The 17,685-nt window shown below is 34.1% G+C and overlaps 2 protein-coding genes across 5 annotated transcripts in view; one reads left to right on the forward strand and one right to left on the reverse strand.

Annotated features, from left to right (window-relative positions):
• Positions 1–4,213, forward strand: part of LOC125061849 (multiple C2 and transmembrane domain-containing protein-like) — a 27,801-nt gene extending 23,588 nt beyond the window's left edge. For both annotated transcript variants that reach the window (XM_047667481.1, XM_047667482.1), the window contains 4 exons: positions 30–145; positions 1,732–1,841; positions 2,584–2,681; positions 3,478–4,213. In XM_047667481.1, coding sequence (XP_047523437.1) covers positions 30–145; positions 1,732–1,841; positions 2,584–2,681; positions 3,478–3,561 — 408 coding nt within the window. In that variant the 3' untranslated portion in view covers positions 3,562–4,213. The remainder of the gene's footprint in view (positions 1–29; positions 146–1,731; positions 1,842–2,583; positions 2,682–3,477) is intronic.
• LOC125061848 (multiple C2 and transmembrane domain-containing protein-like) overlaps positions 3,454–17,685 on the reverse strand; it is a 100,992-nt gene continuing 86,760 nt past the window's right edge. For all 3 annotated transcript variants that reach the window (XM_047667479.1, XM_047667478.1, XM_047667480.1), the window contains exons 7-14: positions 15,238–15,457; positions 14,711–14,856; positions 12,953–13,092; positions 9,579–9,646; positions 8,077–8,180; positions 5,777–5,886; positions 4,979–5,076; positions 3,454–4,712 (exon numbers count right to left, since the gene is read on the reverse strand). In XM_047667479.1, coding sequence (XP_047523435.1) covers positions 4,644–4,712; positions 4,979–5,076; positions 5,777–5,886; positions 8,077–8,180; positions 9,579–9,646; positions 12,953–13,092; positions 14,711–14,856; positions 15,238–15,457 — 955 coding nt within the window. In that variant the 3' untranslated portion in view covers positions 3,454–4,643. The remainder of the gene's footprint in view (positions 4,713–4,978; positions 5,077–5,776; positions 5,887–8,076; positions 8,181–9,578; positions 9,647–12,952; positions 13,093–14,710; positions 14,857–15,237; positions 15,458–17,685) is intronic.

Genomic DNA, 17,685 nt, shown 5'->3' on the forward strand with positions numbered 1-17,685 from the left:
ACAGAATTGATAAAACTTGTATCTTTCAGGATGAGAGCGACAAAGGTCTGATAGGTCGAGTTAAAATCAATGAAATACCGCAAGTTACTATAACAGTTACAAAAGGAATTGAAATGATTGCTTCCTACGCTGAAAGAGCTCAAAAGTAAGAATGCATACATTATCCGATTTCAATATCAAATTTCGTTAGTATGAGGTAGAAGAAGCCACCATATATCAATTAATTTGTTATATGATTATAAAATAATATGACCATAAAAAGTAAAGCCAACTAAAGGGAATCCAATAAGTCACAAAGCGCACTGGCGTACGCACTACTCCCAGGTTGCCTGCGTGCACGTACACATACGCGAAACAAACGACCAGCCTTGCGATTCTGTAACTCACTTTTCGAATAAACTACAAGCTCCCTCCTTATCAGAATGCCAAATCGTAAAATGACTGCTTTACGACTAATTTTAGCGCGACCGCCGCTGTGAAAACCGCTGTGTGAGTTACAGAATCGCAAGGCAGTTTGCATTAGAATTTTATAAAATTTCTTATTCTAGTTTATTATGATTTATTTTTATTAAGATGATTTATATATTTATTTCCAACACACATATTTACAGTATTTACAATTTTCTTTTCCTACATAAAATAATAAATCAGTGACGCTACAACTTTTAGGTCTGGACCTCAGATTACTGTAGCTGTTTCATGATCATTTGTCAATCAAATAGGCAGCCGTCATCTTTTGGTCTAAGGCCGGTTTCCTCATGATGTTTTCCTTCACCGTTCGAGCGAATGTTAAATACGCACATAGAAAGAAAGTCCATTAGTGCACAGCCGGGGATCGAACCTACGACCTCAGGGATGAGAGTCGCACACTGAAGCCACTAAGCCAACACTGCTCGTAATCCTTCATAGTAGTAATTAAAAAATGATAAATAGAAAATTTAAACAATTTCAAAAAGTTTGGTCCTTAAATGCTTGCATCTTGCTGTATGCGCGCCTGCGCACTGGAACCTACGGCCCAAGAGTTCATTTTTATTTCATTGTTTCTTTTCTCTTTTATAATTGTACTAAAATTTTCCTTTAAATATTGTGCACACTTGTCATTGAACACACTTGTATATAATATTATAGTATATAATATATAATACTTCTCTGTTATAAATAAAAAAAACTCAGTACAATTTACTATAGTATAAGCGCTGTAGCATGTTGGGGGTGACAGTTTCAGTAACGTTTCGTTTCACTCTTAAAAGCTACTGTACCAGATTCTTAATATATTAAATCATTAATAACTGCAGTAACTTAAATTTAACCCAGACAGAATGTTCTAGTCTACAAATAAAATCAAATTGAAAGAAATCATAAGCAACTGTCACACACATGCTACAGAGCACATAGCATATTTTTTTTTGCATATGATTTTTATAATTCGTGCTTGTCTTTAGAAATTCGACCGTGTCCTCCATGTACGGTTTAAGCACTCGCCCGGTACCGCACAACCCTCCCAAAGGCCGAGAACAAATTTAAATTAAATTTAAACTTGCCCTCGAACCGGGAATCGAACCCGGTACCCCTCACCTAGCTGTCACTTAATAAGACCGCTAGGCTATGAGGCCCCCAATAAGTTTTAGCCTCGACGTTAATATTAGACAAATTCTTAAATTGTAGTGTGTACCTTTCCGATCGGATTACGTTTCCGAAAATTATAACAGCACAGCTAATTTATATTTTCAGCTTAGTCAGCTTCAAGGTACCATTTATTAGCTACGTAGCGATATGTCTACTTATTGGAGCGACTTTTGGTCTTTATCTTATACCATACAGACACATCATGATGGCTTTTGGTAAGCGAAATAACCTGCTTTATTAACTTTATACCGCCAAGTCGAGAAAAACAGCGGCACGACCATCCTTTTCTCGATATATAACTAACTTCGATGTGGATAAAATTAGAGGCAAGCAGTTTTAAACATAATTTAATTGGAACCAAGTTACAGAATTAACAAGTAAAATTTCTTTTAATTTAAGTACTTTTAATTTTGTCAATCACTCACTGACTGTTCGACACTTCTGCTTTAGAGTGTTGATGATCGGCAGAAGCAGACAATAAAGACATATATGTAATACACAAATTTAGAACACAAATAGTGTTTAGTGTATAAGTAAATCACTAAACAATCTAATGTAATATTAACGTGCTACTTGTGTTTCCATGCGATGGCCAAGTCAATGTACTTATTTAAAATATAAAAGATTTACAATATAATATGGTCACTTTAAGTTGTTGTTAGGTTAGCTAATTACGTAATAACTTAAGACAGAAGATCCCTTAAGTACTGAATAAATTAACCGACTTGATAGAAGAACTGAGTTGTGACTTTTTTTTTTTGCAAGTTTTGTGTTTGTGTGTATTATATTGTATGTATAACACGGTAACGTTATGTTTTTATCTAAACCAATTTCGGAGAAAAAAGAAAATTACTTCTGATCGATGTATGGCGGAACAGCCTTGGATGAGCACTTGAGTCAAGGGTCGCCTCTCGTGGCGATTCTAATATAATGGTTTAAAGTATTAATAAATTGCAGGTATAATGAAATTCACAAGGAAATACTTATATCCGAATCGAGTTTTAAACAACGATTTATTGTATTTCTTCTCAAGAATACCGGATGACGCAATATTGGTATGTAATATTATGTTTCCAGTACAGTGGTACATCGATATTATTCTTCTTCACCGGTACACTCTTGACTGAGCGGTCGTGATCGCTATGTGGTAGGTAGTGGTTTGACGACTCATTGGTCTAGTGGTTAGTACCCCTGACTGCGAATCGATGGGTCCCGGGTTCGATTCCCGGCTGAGACGACATCGATGTGATGAGCATTTGGTGTTGTGCTTAGGTCTTGGGTGTTTAAATATGTATTTCTATGTCTATCTATCTATAATATGTTTGTATATCCGTTGCCTAGTACCCATAACACAAGCTTCAACAGCTTAGCATGGGACTAGGTCAATTGTTGTGAATTGTCTTTAAAAAAAAAATGAAATAAGAGCAAACTCAAACTTAACTTTATTCATATAGGTAAACGAGTAAACTTATGAACGTCAGCAGACAAGATGTTACATTGATTCTAAATTTACATTTACTACCAGTTCACTAGTCAAGGGCGTAGACCGAGCAAGCAGAAGTGGCAAGAAACTCTCCGCCACTCTTTAATCGCTAAGTTTTGAGTTATACAAATTGTTTGAACTAGAGCAAATCAATCCCAATGATTAGGATCAAAGCCAAATTTAAATATTATTTTAGCTGCCCGCGCGAACTTCGTTTTGCCTTGATATTTTTTTTATTTATCCTTTTTAGTAATACCAACATATGGAATATGTATGCTACCCCATAGGTACTAATTTATACCGACCCAGTTGGAATAATAGGGTGATTATATTAAACAAAAAAATCAAAAATAATCATTTAATTACAGAAAGATTGGAAGGAGTTACACATACCGAAACCGCAGGAGGATAATTCTAGATATCTGGCAAGATCTGTCAGCACCTCAATTTGAGGCATACCATTTGCGACCTCCGCTAATTATTTGTATTTATACGGTAACATAATATTATGTGTTTACTTAAGACGAACATACTTTGCGGTGGGTCCAGTCACGTGACCGCTTCTACACGAATTCTATTAACGTTGATGAGTCACGCCTGTCGCTAAGCATATTTGTCTAGGACCCAACTTGGTTTGTTATATAACGACAGAAAATGTCCAATCCCTTAGCGTAGCGTCAACATAATATAATATTTTTGCAAAGATTGTAAACCACTTTATATAAATTACTTTTTATTTGTTTTGTTCCCTGTGTAATCTGTGGTAATCTTTCTTCGATTTAATTATTAATTTATGTTAATATCTAATTTATTAAGATATTAAAAATATGCTCATGTATGTAAACACACGAATTTTCCATTAAAATATTATATTAAAGCATTTTTATTAAATTAATTTATTCAACCATATCGCCCGAAGTTACCAGCGGAGGTCTGAGGTATTTATTAAACATACTTAAAAATACTTAATAAACTACGATCACAATGTTTTAGTAACAATGACAAGGAATTGAGCAAAACTTGTCTACACTCTAGATACATTTATAAATAATAATTATTGGCAATTTAAAATTTTATAGATTAACTAATCAAAACAAATTGACACCAGAACCTATTCGATTCTCCAAAATGACAGCTGTCAGTAATGAACGTGTTCTTTGAATGTCAGCAATAGAATTGACAGCTCGCGATGACAAAGCAAAATGGCGCGAAATGCGAATAACAGATAATAATCAGCACCATAAATGCTATTTTTACACATATAAATAATTATATTAACATATTATCATTAAACTTTACCATATCCTCATACATCATGTAATATCTATAAAAATTTTGAGCTTAATAATAATTACTATTGCTTAGTAATTTTATAAGTGGTACAGGAAATTTATATCACAGCATTCAGATATTATATCATAAATATTGTCTATGACCCATTTAGCAGTCTATGAAACGTTCATCTCCTCTATGGCACTACGTTAGTAGGATGGGAATGAGCGTAAATAAATGCAGACGTTTGCACGTTCTTGTACTATCGTCTCTTTTCCGGGTCTGACGGACCTTCTGCTGCTTCAGGAACCTTCAGCTCGCGCCATTGTTTCTGTAAAGAGGAGCTATATTTAATATCGAGAGACAGCTATATTTATTTATTTATTTATGCGTTCTAAGACAAGTTGTGTGCCTGAAAAATACAAGAAAATATGACATCACAAATTTAAACGAAATTGTTGAATACTAAAACAATTGTAGAGAATTTACAATTGTTTGATTTGAGAATCGGGCGGCAAGAATTTCACAGCCTCTACCTTGAAAATATGTAAATACGCCACTACTTAGGGTGGTATAATTAATAGTAGTACTACTTACCAACATCTGATTATCAGGCACCCGCGATATGAAGTCCAAAATATCATTATTCGGCACTCTTTTTGGGTTTATAAACTTGCGACCAAATTTATAAATACCTGCAAAATATATTTATATAAAACTTCTTTTGTTTTGGGTTTTCAGCGATTTGTAATTATTGGTGATTTAGTATAGATTTTTTCCCTAAAAGGCCAGCAATACACTTGGGAGCCTTCTGCCAGTAAGTGTCCATGGGCTGGTATTACTTAATATGATCTAAAAAGAACGACAACAAGACATATGATGTTTAGTGATGCCACCTCTTACTGCTAGAACTCTCTCAAGTGCGTTACCTATTAAGAATTGGTACGCTTCTTGAAGGACTCTAAGTCGAATTGGTTTAGAAATACTTCATGGGCAGCGGATGTTCAGGGTTTGTAAACATACATACACGTACTAAATAATAATAATTTATTTGCAAGAATATGGTACAAAAATGTTATGGTGGTGTAATCACAAAGACCACTAAGACAAGTCTTGCGAGCCCTCTGGCGTTGAGTGTCCATGGGCGGCGGTATCATTTAACTTTAGATGAGCCTCCTGCCCGTTTGCCCCCTGTTCTTTAAAAAAAAAACAATTTCTGCCACACATAATGGCGTGCAATTTTATCTTAAAATAAATTTTAAATAGAAGAAGAATAAATGAAGAACTAATTGCATCACCACCATCACCTAACTTTAGCATTATCACAGAAGTCAGTTAAAATAATCTGATCACAATGAAGAAAGAACATTCCAGAAAAATGCTTCGAGAACTTACCAAAAGCCATGAACAAATAATTCACCGGTATCAGCAGGAAGGCGATAGATGCCCCAACCAGCGCGAGCATAAATAAGTAACTTATATACGGGACACTGAAATTCACCAAACTGAAACAAAGATTTCATAATAATAATTAATTTGCAGAATATGATACGAAAATGTTATGGTGGTATTATCTAAAGTTCGCATATTCTGCCACACATAATGTAAATTTATCTTAAAAGAAAGTTTAGATGTTACATATATTATGTCATATTATTATAATCAATTCTATATTTATATTTATATTTGTTCAATTCATTGCAATAGCATTCCGGCCAAAAATTTAGTTACTATTAAATGCTTTATTCTTAAAGTCAAATATTAATTCTCATATAAATTGTACATTATTATCAATTCTTAATATATTATTATTTGTATTGATAAAATATCACATTATTAACAATATTATTACACAATTAATCATTAGAAGAATTATACATTTTTACTTTGATACAAAGACGTCAGGAATATCACTATTGGATTGGGTATTTATTTATTAACAGAAATCAATAACAAAAAATGGGAGAAATATCTGGGTCTTAGAATGGATACAAATTTAAAATGGAACTTTCATATATCACACATAATTACCAAACTAAAATCACTTATAGGCAGATTTTGGTCAATATCTAAATGCATTCCGCAATCTGTACGTCATTTGATCTATAATTGTTTAGTCAAGCCACATTTCATATACCTAATTGAAATATGGGGTACAGCATGCAAAAACAAAATTTCTACAATACAAACACTACAAAATAAATTAATAAAAGCACTACTCAGATAAATTTTTTTAACACCTACTAATAAAATCTACCAAGAAACTAAAATTATGACGATTAAACAACTATATGTTTATAGCACCTGTAACCTTATTAAAAAAAATTTATTTAACTCTCTACATAGTAACTTATCATTTAATAAAATCAAATACACCACTACACGCAATACTCGTCGAGCGAGTTTGCTTATCTTGCCAAAGCCGCGCACAAATTATTTAAAGAGATCTATTAGGTATGAGGGTGTGCAATTGTTTAATCGGTTGCCGTCTAAGGTTCGTAACATTAGCGTGATTGATCAGTTCAAAAGGGCATTAAAGACACACATCAGAATGGGCCCATTAGACTAAAATTGGGCTAGCTGATGGCGACGTGTATCTCGTTCGTATATACTTAATATTAAATTTCTCATGTAAATAAAAAATAATTTTTGTAATGAGAAATAAAGTTCTTTAAACATTAACAGTTCATTGCAGAAACAATACAATTGACATTATTTAATGAAAAGGAGGGCGGCCTTATCGCTTTCGAGCGATCTCTACCAGGCAGCCACTTCGTGACAGACACAGGAGGGTGACCTGCCTATTAGATTATTATGAAGGCTGTTGCTGACACAATTTCATACCATTATTACTAGGTTTTTTTAATATTATTATTTTTAACAAGAAAATTTACAATACATATTTACAATTTTCTTAACATACATAATAATAAAAATATAATAATTAAAACAAATTTAAAAAGTTTGGTCACTGGCAGTGTAGCGACGACGCTGGCAGTATTTCCTCGCTGTATTGCTATACTTATACATTGCCCGAGGAAAGAACCAGCTCTAGGGTCACCGGTACTATATACCAGGCGCCAACTAAAATCTTTAATTGGCACCTCTGAACTTGAAGCCCAAGAGGCTCTGTTCTCTTTGGAGTAGAGACTACTCCAAAGAGAACTAAATCGAAGTCAAACTCAAACTCAAAATATCTTTATTCAAGTGGGTAACCAAGTACACTTTTGAATCGTCAAGTTAAATTAATCGTAAATTTACATTTACTACCAGTTCGCAAGTCAAGGGCGTAGAGCGGGTAAGAAGAACTGGCGAGAAACTTTCCGCCACTCTTTTTAATCGCCAAGTATTGTCATACAAATTGTTTGAACAGGAGCAAATCAATCCCAAGGATTAGGATCATTTAAGTAGTCCTCAAATTTATAAAAAGCTTTGTTGATAAATTTTCGTTTAACGAGGGCTTTGAATTCTCTAATTTCGCTTGGGAGTTTGTTGTAAAAACGAATACAATTTCCATATAAGGAGTGGTTTATCTTTTGGAGCCTGGTTGGTCGTACACTCAAATTAGTTCTATTTCGCATATTGGTCGTCGGAGGAAAGACTTTTATTTAAGCCGTTTGTTTCCTTTCATGAAACTACTGTTTATTTAGCATAATGGTGTCAGTTGTTAGACGTGTAATGTAAAATGTACTTACTTGTGTAACCTCTCCAAAAGCGACACGATATAATCGATCCCGTTCTTAATAGTTAGTGTAAGATCCTGTAGCTCATTTATTCTCGTTTTGATTGTTTTGTCATCCTGTAAATACGATAATAAATTATTCGTAATTATAATATAATAATAAGTATACAATATAAAAGATCGTTCAAGTATTACGTCACGCAATTTTTGGAGATTATTGACACCCCCCCCATGTAACGCGCCGTAACGTTTTTCTGTACCCAATAGTTTAGTATTGGGTACAACGTTTTAACGTTTCGTGACCACCCAATGACTCTTTATACCTGAAAGTTACCATTATGTGGCTTAATGTACTGGAAAGTCGAAAATGATAGTAACAATAACGCGTAATTCAATCCCCGCCCCGCATAGTAACGTTTTACAAATAGACCCCTACCCCTCCCAAAATTCGTTGCGTAATACTTGAACGCTCCCTAAGTAATAAGTATATACGTATGTAATTATAATTTTATTAACCTACATAGTAATAATAGTAATTAAAGGAATATTTAAACAAATTTAAAAAAAAAACGTGTACTTATGTACACGCGTTAGAAGTTATTCTTCTTTGGCGTAGCAAGATAAAAATCTTTACAAAATTTTTATTCTATGTTTGTAGAAAAAACGACACTAACAATAGAAAAAACTAAAATGTTGACTTTAGCTAATTTCTGGGTGTTGGTTTACGGATCACCTACTTGCCTATTAGATTGACAAATTATTATGAAACAAATACAGAAATAAAAAGGTTGTAGCGCCACTGATTTTTTAGTGAGAGAAATAAAAATAATCTCGTTCCGGGCACGACAGCTATAAATTACACTATTAGTTTTTTATATAACAGAGGGCAAACGGGCAGAAGGCTCTCTTAAGGCCTATTCAAACCTGAGCGATATTCGCTGCCACTGTGGGTAGAGGTACATACCGCGCGGGTTTCGCTCAGGTATTTAGTATCAAGTACCGCGGCTAGAGCGACCTGAGCGATATTCGCTGCCGCTGTGGGTAGAGGTACATACCGTTGCTACCGCAGACGGTAGCAAATACCGCTTAGGTCTGAACAGTAATATTACCGCATACCCACTGGGTTTTCTCTGCCGCAGACGGTAGCGAATACCGCTTAGGTCTGAACAGGCCTTTAATGTTAAGTGATACCTCGCCCTTGGACGGATAAAACCAGAAGGTTCGCAAGTGCGTCTTTAAAAATTGGTACAGATACCGGCAAACTTCTTGAGAATTAAACAAGGGAGTAGGGGAAAGTTTGCGCATCGTACACAGCGCGGGACACAAACGTCAACTGATTTACCAATCACGCGATCGAACGCCAATGCGCAGGCAAGGACATTTGTTCAAGATGTTTGCCGGTACTGTACGCTCTTTATGTTATTCAACACAAGAAAAGTCGTTTAAAAATTTCCTATTCAAGTGTTACAAGACAATGCACTCACGCTTCCGCACTTGTAATGTTTTACTAATTACCTTTTGTGTTTCCGTTTCGTCGTCCGAATCGTCATCATCAGCTGTCTGGCACAGAGGAACTGGGGTATCTGGATGAAAAATATAAAATAAAAAAAAATATCATGGAATATAAGATACAGGTATCACTTATTCCACGTCATTAAATTTTAATCGGTAGGCATCCCTACTCATCGGCAAAGAAGACAGAGGGTGTAGGCCGAGAGAAAAAGCCGACTCTTTAAAAATAGCAAATCATCAAACAACATTTTAAAACAAATATCGCAAATTAATTAGAAGTAGCCTGTCTAGCATTACTACCAGGCCCTTACTAACTAGATAGGTAGTCTAGTACGGTGAAATTGCAGCCTACGTTTGTTCCGAGTATTAACATTGTGCGAATGTTCTATTCTAGTAAACTTATGACTATTTTTGTATACATAGTACACACATAATATTTTCATAAATATATTGCGAGGGAAAGGTAAGTATATTAATTTACTTGAATTAATATCTCAGAGATTCCCTACATTTTAAATTATAGATTGCACGAATAGCCCCCTTGTGCAGGATGAAAATAGTTTCGACCTCATAATAAAAAGCCATAAGTCGTTAAGCTATGAAAGTAAAATATAAAATATCTGCGTAAGTCGCCAATGTATTGGGTTTTAGCTAACTACAATGTTAACTAACAATATTTCTGTTATGTAAAAAGTATATTTTTATTTACTTATATTAGCGGTGTTCTACCTACTTACAGGGAAAAGATGAGAAAATAGGGTAAAGATGTAAAATTAATAATAAATATTATTAATAATATATTAATAATAAATAAAAGGGTAAATGTAAAATTAGAAGCATTTAATATGTATTTCTTTTTGACTTCATAAGTGTACATTGTTTTACCTAAATGAATAAATGATTTTGATTTGATGAAGATGTAGACACAAAGAGAATGTAAGGAAATATTTTAGAAAGGAGGACTTTATCTTTACTAAGCAGTAGTAACAATTTTTTTTTAAATATTAAGTTGTAATAATTAAATTTGCGAGCAGTGTTGACCTAGTGGCTTCAGCGTGCGACTCTCTTACCTGAGGTCGTAGGTTCGAAACCCGGCTGTGCACCAATGGACTTTCTTTCTATATGCGCATTTAACGTTTGCTCGAACGGTGAAGGAAAACATCGTGAGGAAACCGACAAGTCTTAGACCCTAAAAGTCGACAGCGTGTGTCAGGCACTGGAGGCTGATCACCTACTTGCCTATTAGATTTAAAACTATCATAAAACAGATTCAGAAATCTGAGGCCAAGACCTAAAGAGGTTGTAGTGCCACTGATTTATTTATTTTAATATTTAATTTCAGTTTTTTTAGCTATTAATTCACTTGTTTTCTGTTTCGTATATTTTGTCGCAATGTAATCTGTTTTGCCTTTGTATATTGTTTACTTGTTTTCTATTATAATAATATGTGTATGTGTAACTGTAAGGTTACTTATAAATAAATGAATAATTAAAAATATAAATAGCACCCCATAACATATGTCTACCTAAATGCTTTTTCTTTTTGTTAAATAATATATTTAGTAGATTTAGAAATAGCCAATAGACACACTGTCCTCCAACTTTGATTTTGTTCCTTTTGGAGTTTCTCTTGGGCCGTGGGGTTCAAGTGCACAGATTATTTAAGATTTAAGTTGGCGCCTGATTGCAGTGACCCCAGAACTGGTTTCCTCGCTCGCAAAAGTATCGCAATACAGCGAGGAAATGCTGCCAGCGTTACAGGGACTAAACTTTTAAATTAATTTAAACATTCTTTAGTTCAAGAATATTGGAACTTAACGATATGGAAATAAAGAAGACAGTGGCGTAACAATAGGGTGGCGGGGCTGGCAAAATGCCACGGGCCCCCGACCCAAGACCCCTGCCCAAGAGATATTATGTTCTATGGATGAATGTGAAGTCTCCAATACGCATTACGCTAGCGTGGGGACTACAGACCATTCCCTCTCGCTTGAGAGGAGGCCTATGGCCATTAGTGGGACATATACAACGTGTAATTGAGTACGCTGAAAAACGAAGTTTATTAAAATTAAACTAAGTAGGGACGATTTTTACTGATAGGATTTTTACTCGTAGGCCCCCATCAAAAAAAAGGTGCGGTACGCGCGTTAGAAGTTATACTTCTTTGGCATTATTAAAAATAGCTTTTTATTGCATGCAAATAATTAATTACAATTAAATAATCAAAGACTGGAAAAGGAGTCATTATAGTCAATAAAGTTCTGTAACATTTGAAAAATTAAATAAATAAATATTTATTATTATTCTCTTACATTAAGTATAACATAAATTCTATTATAATTCGAATGTTGTTTTTAAAATATGTCCAATGCCGTAGCATCTTCCGTGGGCAACTTCATTCTGTTAATTTTGTGTCACGGTGGACGCGCATCGTAAAATTTCACTCTCATCAATATTTCATAACGCGCCTAAAGAAGTATAACTTCAAAAATTTGCCAATTGGCAGATGGTAGTTACGCCACTGAAAAAAGACTTTAATAAAATAAGCGATGAGCCTTCTCTGGCCTTTCACTTTAATTGTTTTAAAAAGCTCGAATATTTAAACTCATACAAATATATGCCCGGTTAATATTGACATATTGAGTAGGTCAGAAAACAAACGGTTAACCGTTATGACTTCTAGGTCATGGAGTTCCGAGTTAAACCTTTCATAAACACAGTATTGTAAAATTATTACTTGAATATATTTAATCTACAGTTTTAGGTTACGCTTTTGTTTTAGTTAAATGGATAGGCCACACACCTCCAAAGGGATCTCAATCAGATTTCCAAGAAGACGCTTGTCTTTGCTAGCTTAATTATTGGCACTTAAAGAGCGCGAAATATAAATTTATATGTAACAAATATGTTTTCTGTGCACCAACTGCGACGATGTCAACTGTTATGTCGGTCTTGAAATCGTGTTTCACCTTAATCTGTTTGTGTTTTGCTCTTACTGTGTAAATGTGTGTGTGTGTGTGTGTGTGTGGTTCACCTGATGTTAAGTGAAACCGTCGTCCATAGACACTGTCAATGCCAGAGGACTTGCGAGTGCGCGGCCTTTTAAGAATTGGTACGCTCTTTTATTTTGCTATGCGTAGATCACGGCTGAATTTTTTATTCAAGTCCTTAAAAGGCCGTCACTCAACATCAGGCCTCCTGCCCGTTTGCCTCCTATTACATAAAAAAGGTCACGTGTAAAAGATTAAGAAAAACAATAGCGGAAAGTCTCTTGCCAGTTCTTCCCTTACTTTCAGAACTTGCATACAATTTTATAGATATTCAAAGTTACTAAATAAAAAACATATTTATTGACTAAGGCCGAAAGCTTTACTTACTTCTTCGTACAAGCCAGTAATGTATAAATGGTAATAGGAGTATTAGCGGAGTCATCCACAATCTGAAGAAATACCAGAACATCAGCCAGCCCCCAAGCGCCATTGCTGATAACTCTTGGTTCTCCCATTCGAATACTCTCCTAAAACCAGTTTAATTTTGCTATTTACAGAATAATACAATCTAAATCTAATCTTCCGTGGGGTCCTAGCGCTATAAGGCTTTTTATATATCAAAAAGGTTAGTCGAAATCACAGGAGACCGAAGCGGTTTTCGCAGCGGCGGTCGTAAAATGACTGCTTCACGGCTGATTTGAGCGCGACCGCCGCTGCGAAAACCGCTGTGCGAGTTCGAAAAGTGAGTTACGGAATCGCAAGGCTGGCAGCTACCTCGACAAAGATTTAGTCAAGCTATTCAAAGGGGGAACGCTGCCAGTATCTTCGGAACCTTTTCTAAAGGGACTCCATTTAATAATATATTTTACTTATTATAATTTAAGGTTAGTTATTATTCTTCTTTTTTGTGCAATAATAAATATATAGTATATATGTTATCTAAATCATGGTATATTACATTTAAACCACTGTGGTTTGTATTAATATAACAATAGCAGTTTTGTTAGGAGCGCCACAAATATAAATAAATAATTCTTCAACTTGCCGGCAATGCATTTGCGAGCCCCCTGGCAATGTGTGTGTCTATGGGCGGCAGTGTCACTTAACATCAGCCCACTGCCCCCTGTTATATAAAAAAAAGGGTGCGTGTACTTATGTACGCGCGTAAGAAGTTATACTTCTTTGGCATTCTTTATTTTTTTTAAATTAATAAGAAATATTTAACGTTATTAATTTAATAATATATAATATTTAGTATATTATTCAATTATTAATTCAATAATAATAATTATTATTATTTTATTATATTATTCATTCAATTTAATAACTTCGTATGTTTCATAAGCTTTTTACTAAGTAACAATAGGTCTTTGTGAAAAAGCATTGCCAAATTTCTTTAAAAAAATAATAAAAACTCCTTTATTTGTTTAAAAGGTAAATGTCATTATGTTCATTCAAAATTCTTGGCATAGCTGCTAACTTCACGCATAGGGTATTCTATTTCTTTTTACTTGTAGATTGTCTTATTCCCATCTCGCTCGCGCACGCTATAATCACACTGACAACTTTGTGTCTCAGGTGCGCGCGCATCGTAAAATTTCACTCTCATCAATATTTCATAACGCGCCTAAAGAAGTATAACTTCTTAAACTATTTTTTTTATGTTTATTGACAGGCTATCTTACTTAGGCTATCTAATAATAATAACTGACCGGGCAGTCCATTTATACCATATTCACACTATTTACACCATAGACGTAACAGTTGTTTGCTACAAAGTACAAAGCCAAGTTCGTCATGCTCATCTTTTATGTCATCTCGAAAAAACATTGAACAATTGAAATTTAACAATTCGGTTTAGCACTCGTTATCGGTCAAAGCCTTTGATAAATTTACTAAGACCGAAAGAGCGGCAGCTTCTTGCCAGTTCTTCTCGCTTTTACTTAAGAACTGTGTAATAAGTATTAAATAAATATTGATTTATTTTATTTTACTGAGCTAAAAGTTACAATAATTGGCTTCGACTTTGAATCTTGGTTGTAGCATCCATAGTGTTGTGAAATTTCTAATTGAGTTGAGAATTGTATAGTCACTAAATATAATGTTACTATGTCCTAAATAAGATATTTTAATAAAGATACTTACTTGAAATGATCATTTCCCATTTGAAATACTTTAAATATATGTTTAATAAATATTAAATTACTATAAATAAGTGGAATATCAAACTTAGGCGGTTTTTGTATATATTTCGTTTCTTTTGGTCTCAATAGACGCATAGACGCTTTAATCTGAAAAAATATTTAATAATAAAGAAATATTCAAAACCGGTTTCAAACGATATTTTAATTCAAAGTAAAAACATATTTTCAAGTTTACTGATTGTACTGTGGGCATCAAAAATAAATTAAAAAAATACCTATTTTAACGAAAAAAAGTATTCAAATTGTATTAAAAATTTTATCGCACAATGACTGCAATATTGTTTATTTATTATTAATTTAATTCCAAACTTATAAAATAACCATTTTAACGAAAAACATATTTAAATTGTATTAAAAATTTTATCGTACAATGACTGCAATATTGTTTATTTATTATTAATTGTATTCGAAATAAAAAAATACCTGCTGCGAAACAAAATAAATGAATTAATTCGTGAATTAACATACCGGATTCCATACAATGGACATTTCCAATAAAATCCTGGGACAGTTCCCTCTCGCACTGCTCTTTTTAGATCTATTTTTGAGGGCATACCATCTCTTCTCATTATTATTTATTCTCAACAATGGTATTGATATTTTACCCAACGTTTCACCCTTCATTGACTGAATTAATGACTCCTCGTGGACTGCTATGTCGAGTGTAGATGTTATATCCTTAATAGGACTGAAAATAAAATAAAAGTTTACACAAATGCACACACACACACACACACTATGTTAAAATAAGGTGCACGAAGGAAAGCACCAGCTCTGGGGTCACCGGTACTATCTACAAGGCAATCTCAAATCTTTAATTAGCTGTGCACTTGAACTCCACGGCCCAAGAGTTGCTACTCAAAAAGGGAACAAAATCAAGCTTATAGATATAGTATAAAGAAAATTAATGTCAAAGGTGCATCACCAGATACAGACACATTTCAAGATGCCCGGAGCACATACCTAGAACATAGCAGCCCGTATAACATATACGGACATTTATGCATTTGTCTTTTTTTTTTTCTTCAATTTTACACGGTAAAATAATTAAGAAACAGTCGAGATTAAAAGTAACGTTTAGGGTGAGATTCAGAAGCGAGATCATAGAGGTTGTCGCTCTCGACGAAAATTTTCGCAGTATTTTATCCGCCATTTTGATTTTTTAAATTTTGACTTCGAATTCGTGTCCAAACTTCCCGAGTCCAAACTTTCATCCGAATTAAACAGGTTTTTGAAGAAACTTTTCACCGTTTTTTATCCGGTATTTTATTTTCAAAACTTTAATAAAATCCCCGGAAAAAAAAATCATTTGCCAAAATTCATGGAATTACAATGACATCTTCATATTTTGGCCAGCTCTTTGGGGTTGCAGACCACTGGGCGACGCACAGAGGCAAAAGCGTTACATATTATTATTATTAGTCAAGTATATCAAAAACGTATCACTGGACGCCAGCCATACTTAGCGCTAAAACTCGTAAATATAGTTAATTTTATAGAAACTCCACAGGTCACCATCATGTTAGGCCGGGAGATAGTGACACACAATAGTGGGTCATTTGTACAAGTATGGCAGTTCTTCAGGGGTCTTATTACGAAATAAAAAAAAGAAAAATGATGGTCATATCTGCGGCCCAATCGCGTGGGCGTTAGTCGAACTCGTCGGATTAATTACGTAAGTCAAACGATTTGTTCCACAATAATTCTAGTATTTTCCGATAGTCCATAAAAAAATAAGAGGCGGCAGTGTCATGCCATACTTCTCCGGTGTGACTTACAGCCCGACATACTGACGCGAATGCGTTAATTTAAAAAAAATGTGTGCGTGTACTAGGTGTACACACGTAAGAAGTGAAACTTCTTTATGACCTTATTTTTCGAAAAATGATCTACTATATGCAACTTTACAGAAATTGGTTAAATAAAGTTAAATTAGATAAAGTTTAACAAAAGGCTTTTATTATCATAGACATGAATACAAATACAATTATTTCATTTTAACTTATTACTGTACTACTATGTAGTACTAAGATTCAGAATTTCATTAATTGTAATAGAATTATTAGTATTACTATCATTGTTATCGTTATTATATATTTTTGTTACTAATGGCTTCGAATCTCTTCGGATCAACCGTGGTAGGGACAAGAAAAAGATGGCGCGTAACCGAAAAATGTGACAAATGTGTGTAAATTTTTTTCCAACGCCGATAAAGTTTGACTTCAAAAAGCAACATGGCGCGTAACCTGCTACAAAATTTCTCCCATACGTCGATAAAAAAGTTTCACTTCAAAAGATGGCGCGTAACGGAAAAATGTGACGCGTAACGAAAAAATGTTACAATAAATTTTTTTCCAACCCCGATAAAGAAGTTTCACTTCAAAAAATCAACCATTTGTACCAGGCTAATTACCAGTTTAATAAGACCCCTGAAGAACCGCCATACTGGTACAAATGATCAACTATTTTGTGTCACTATCTCCCGGCCTATGTACCGTCAACCTAATTACGAAACAAGACTAATATCTAGTGGGTCAAACCGCAATTGAATGTAAATGATTGATGTCCTTTATGCATCAATTAGATTACTTGAGACAATTACGAAATAATTATTTATCAAAGAGTGTTAGTGGCTTAATCTTTTGAATGCACTAATAAACAATAAACTCGAATTAAGTTTGGTGGCGGTTTTTGTATGGATATGGTCAAATAAAACACTTTGGTTGTTGGTTTACAACACAACAACTGACTTTAATGGTTTCAAACTCAAACTCAATCCCAAGGATTAGGATCATTTAAGTATTCCTCATATTTATAAAAAGCTTTAATTTCTGATTTCGCTTGGGAGTTTGTTGTAAAAACTAATACAATTTCCATATAGGAGTGGTTTATCTTTTGGAGCCTGGTTTAATATGA

Source organism: Pieris napi, chromosome 24, assembly GCF_905475465.1.
Source record: "Pieris napi chromosome 24, ilPieNapi1.2, whole genome shotgun sequence".
In the NCBI taxonomy this organism is placed as follows: domain Eukaryota; kingdom Metazoa; phylum Arthropoda; class Insecta; order Lepidoptera; family Pieridae; genus Pieris; species Pieris napi.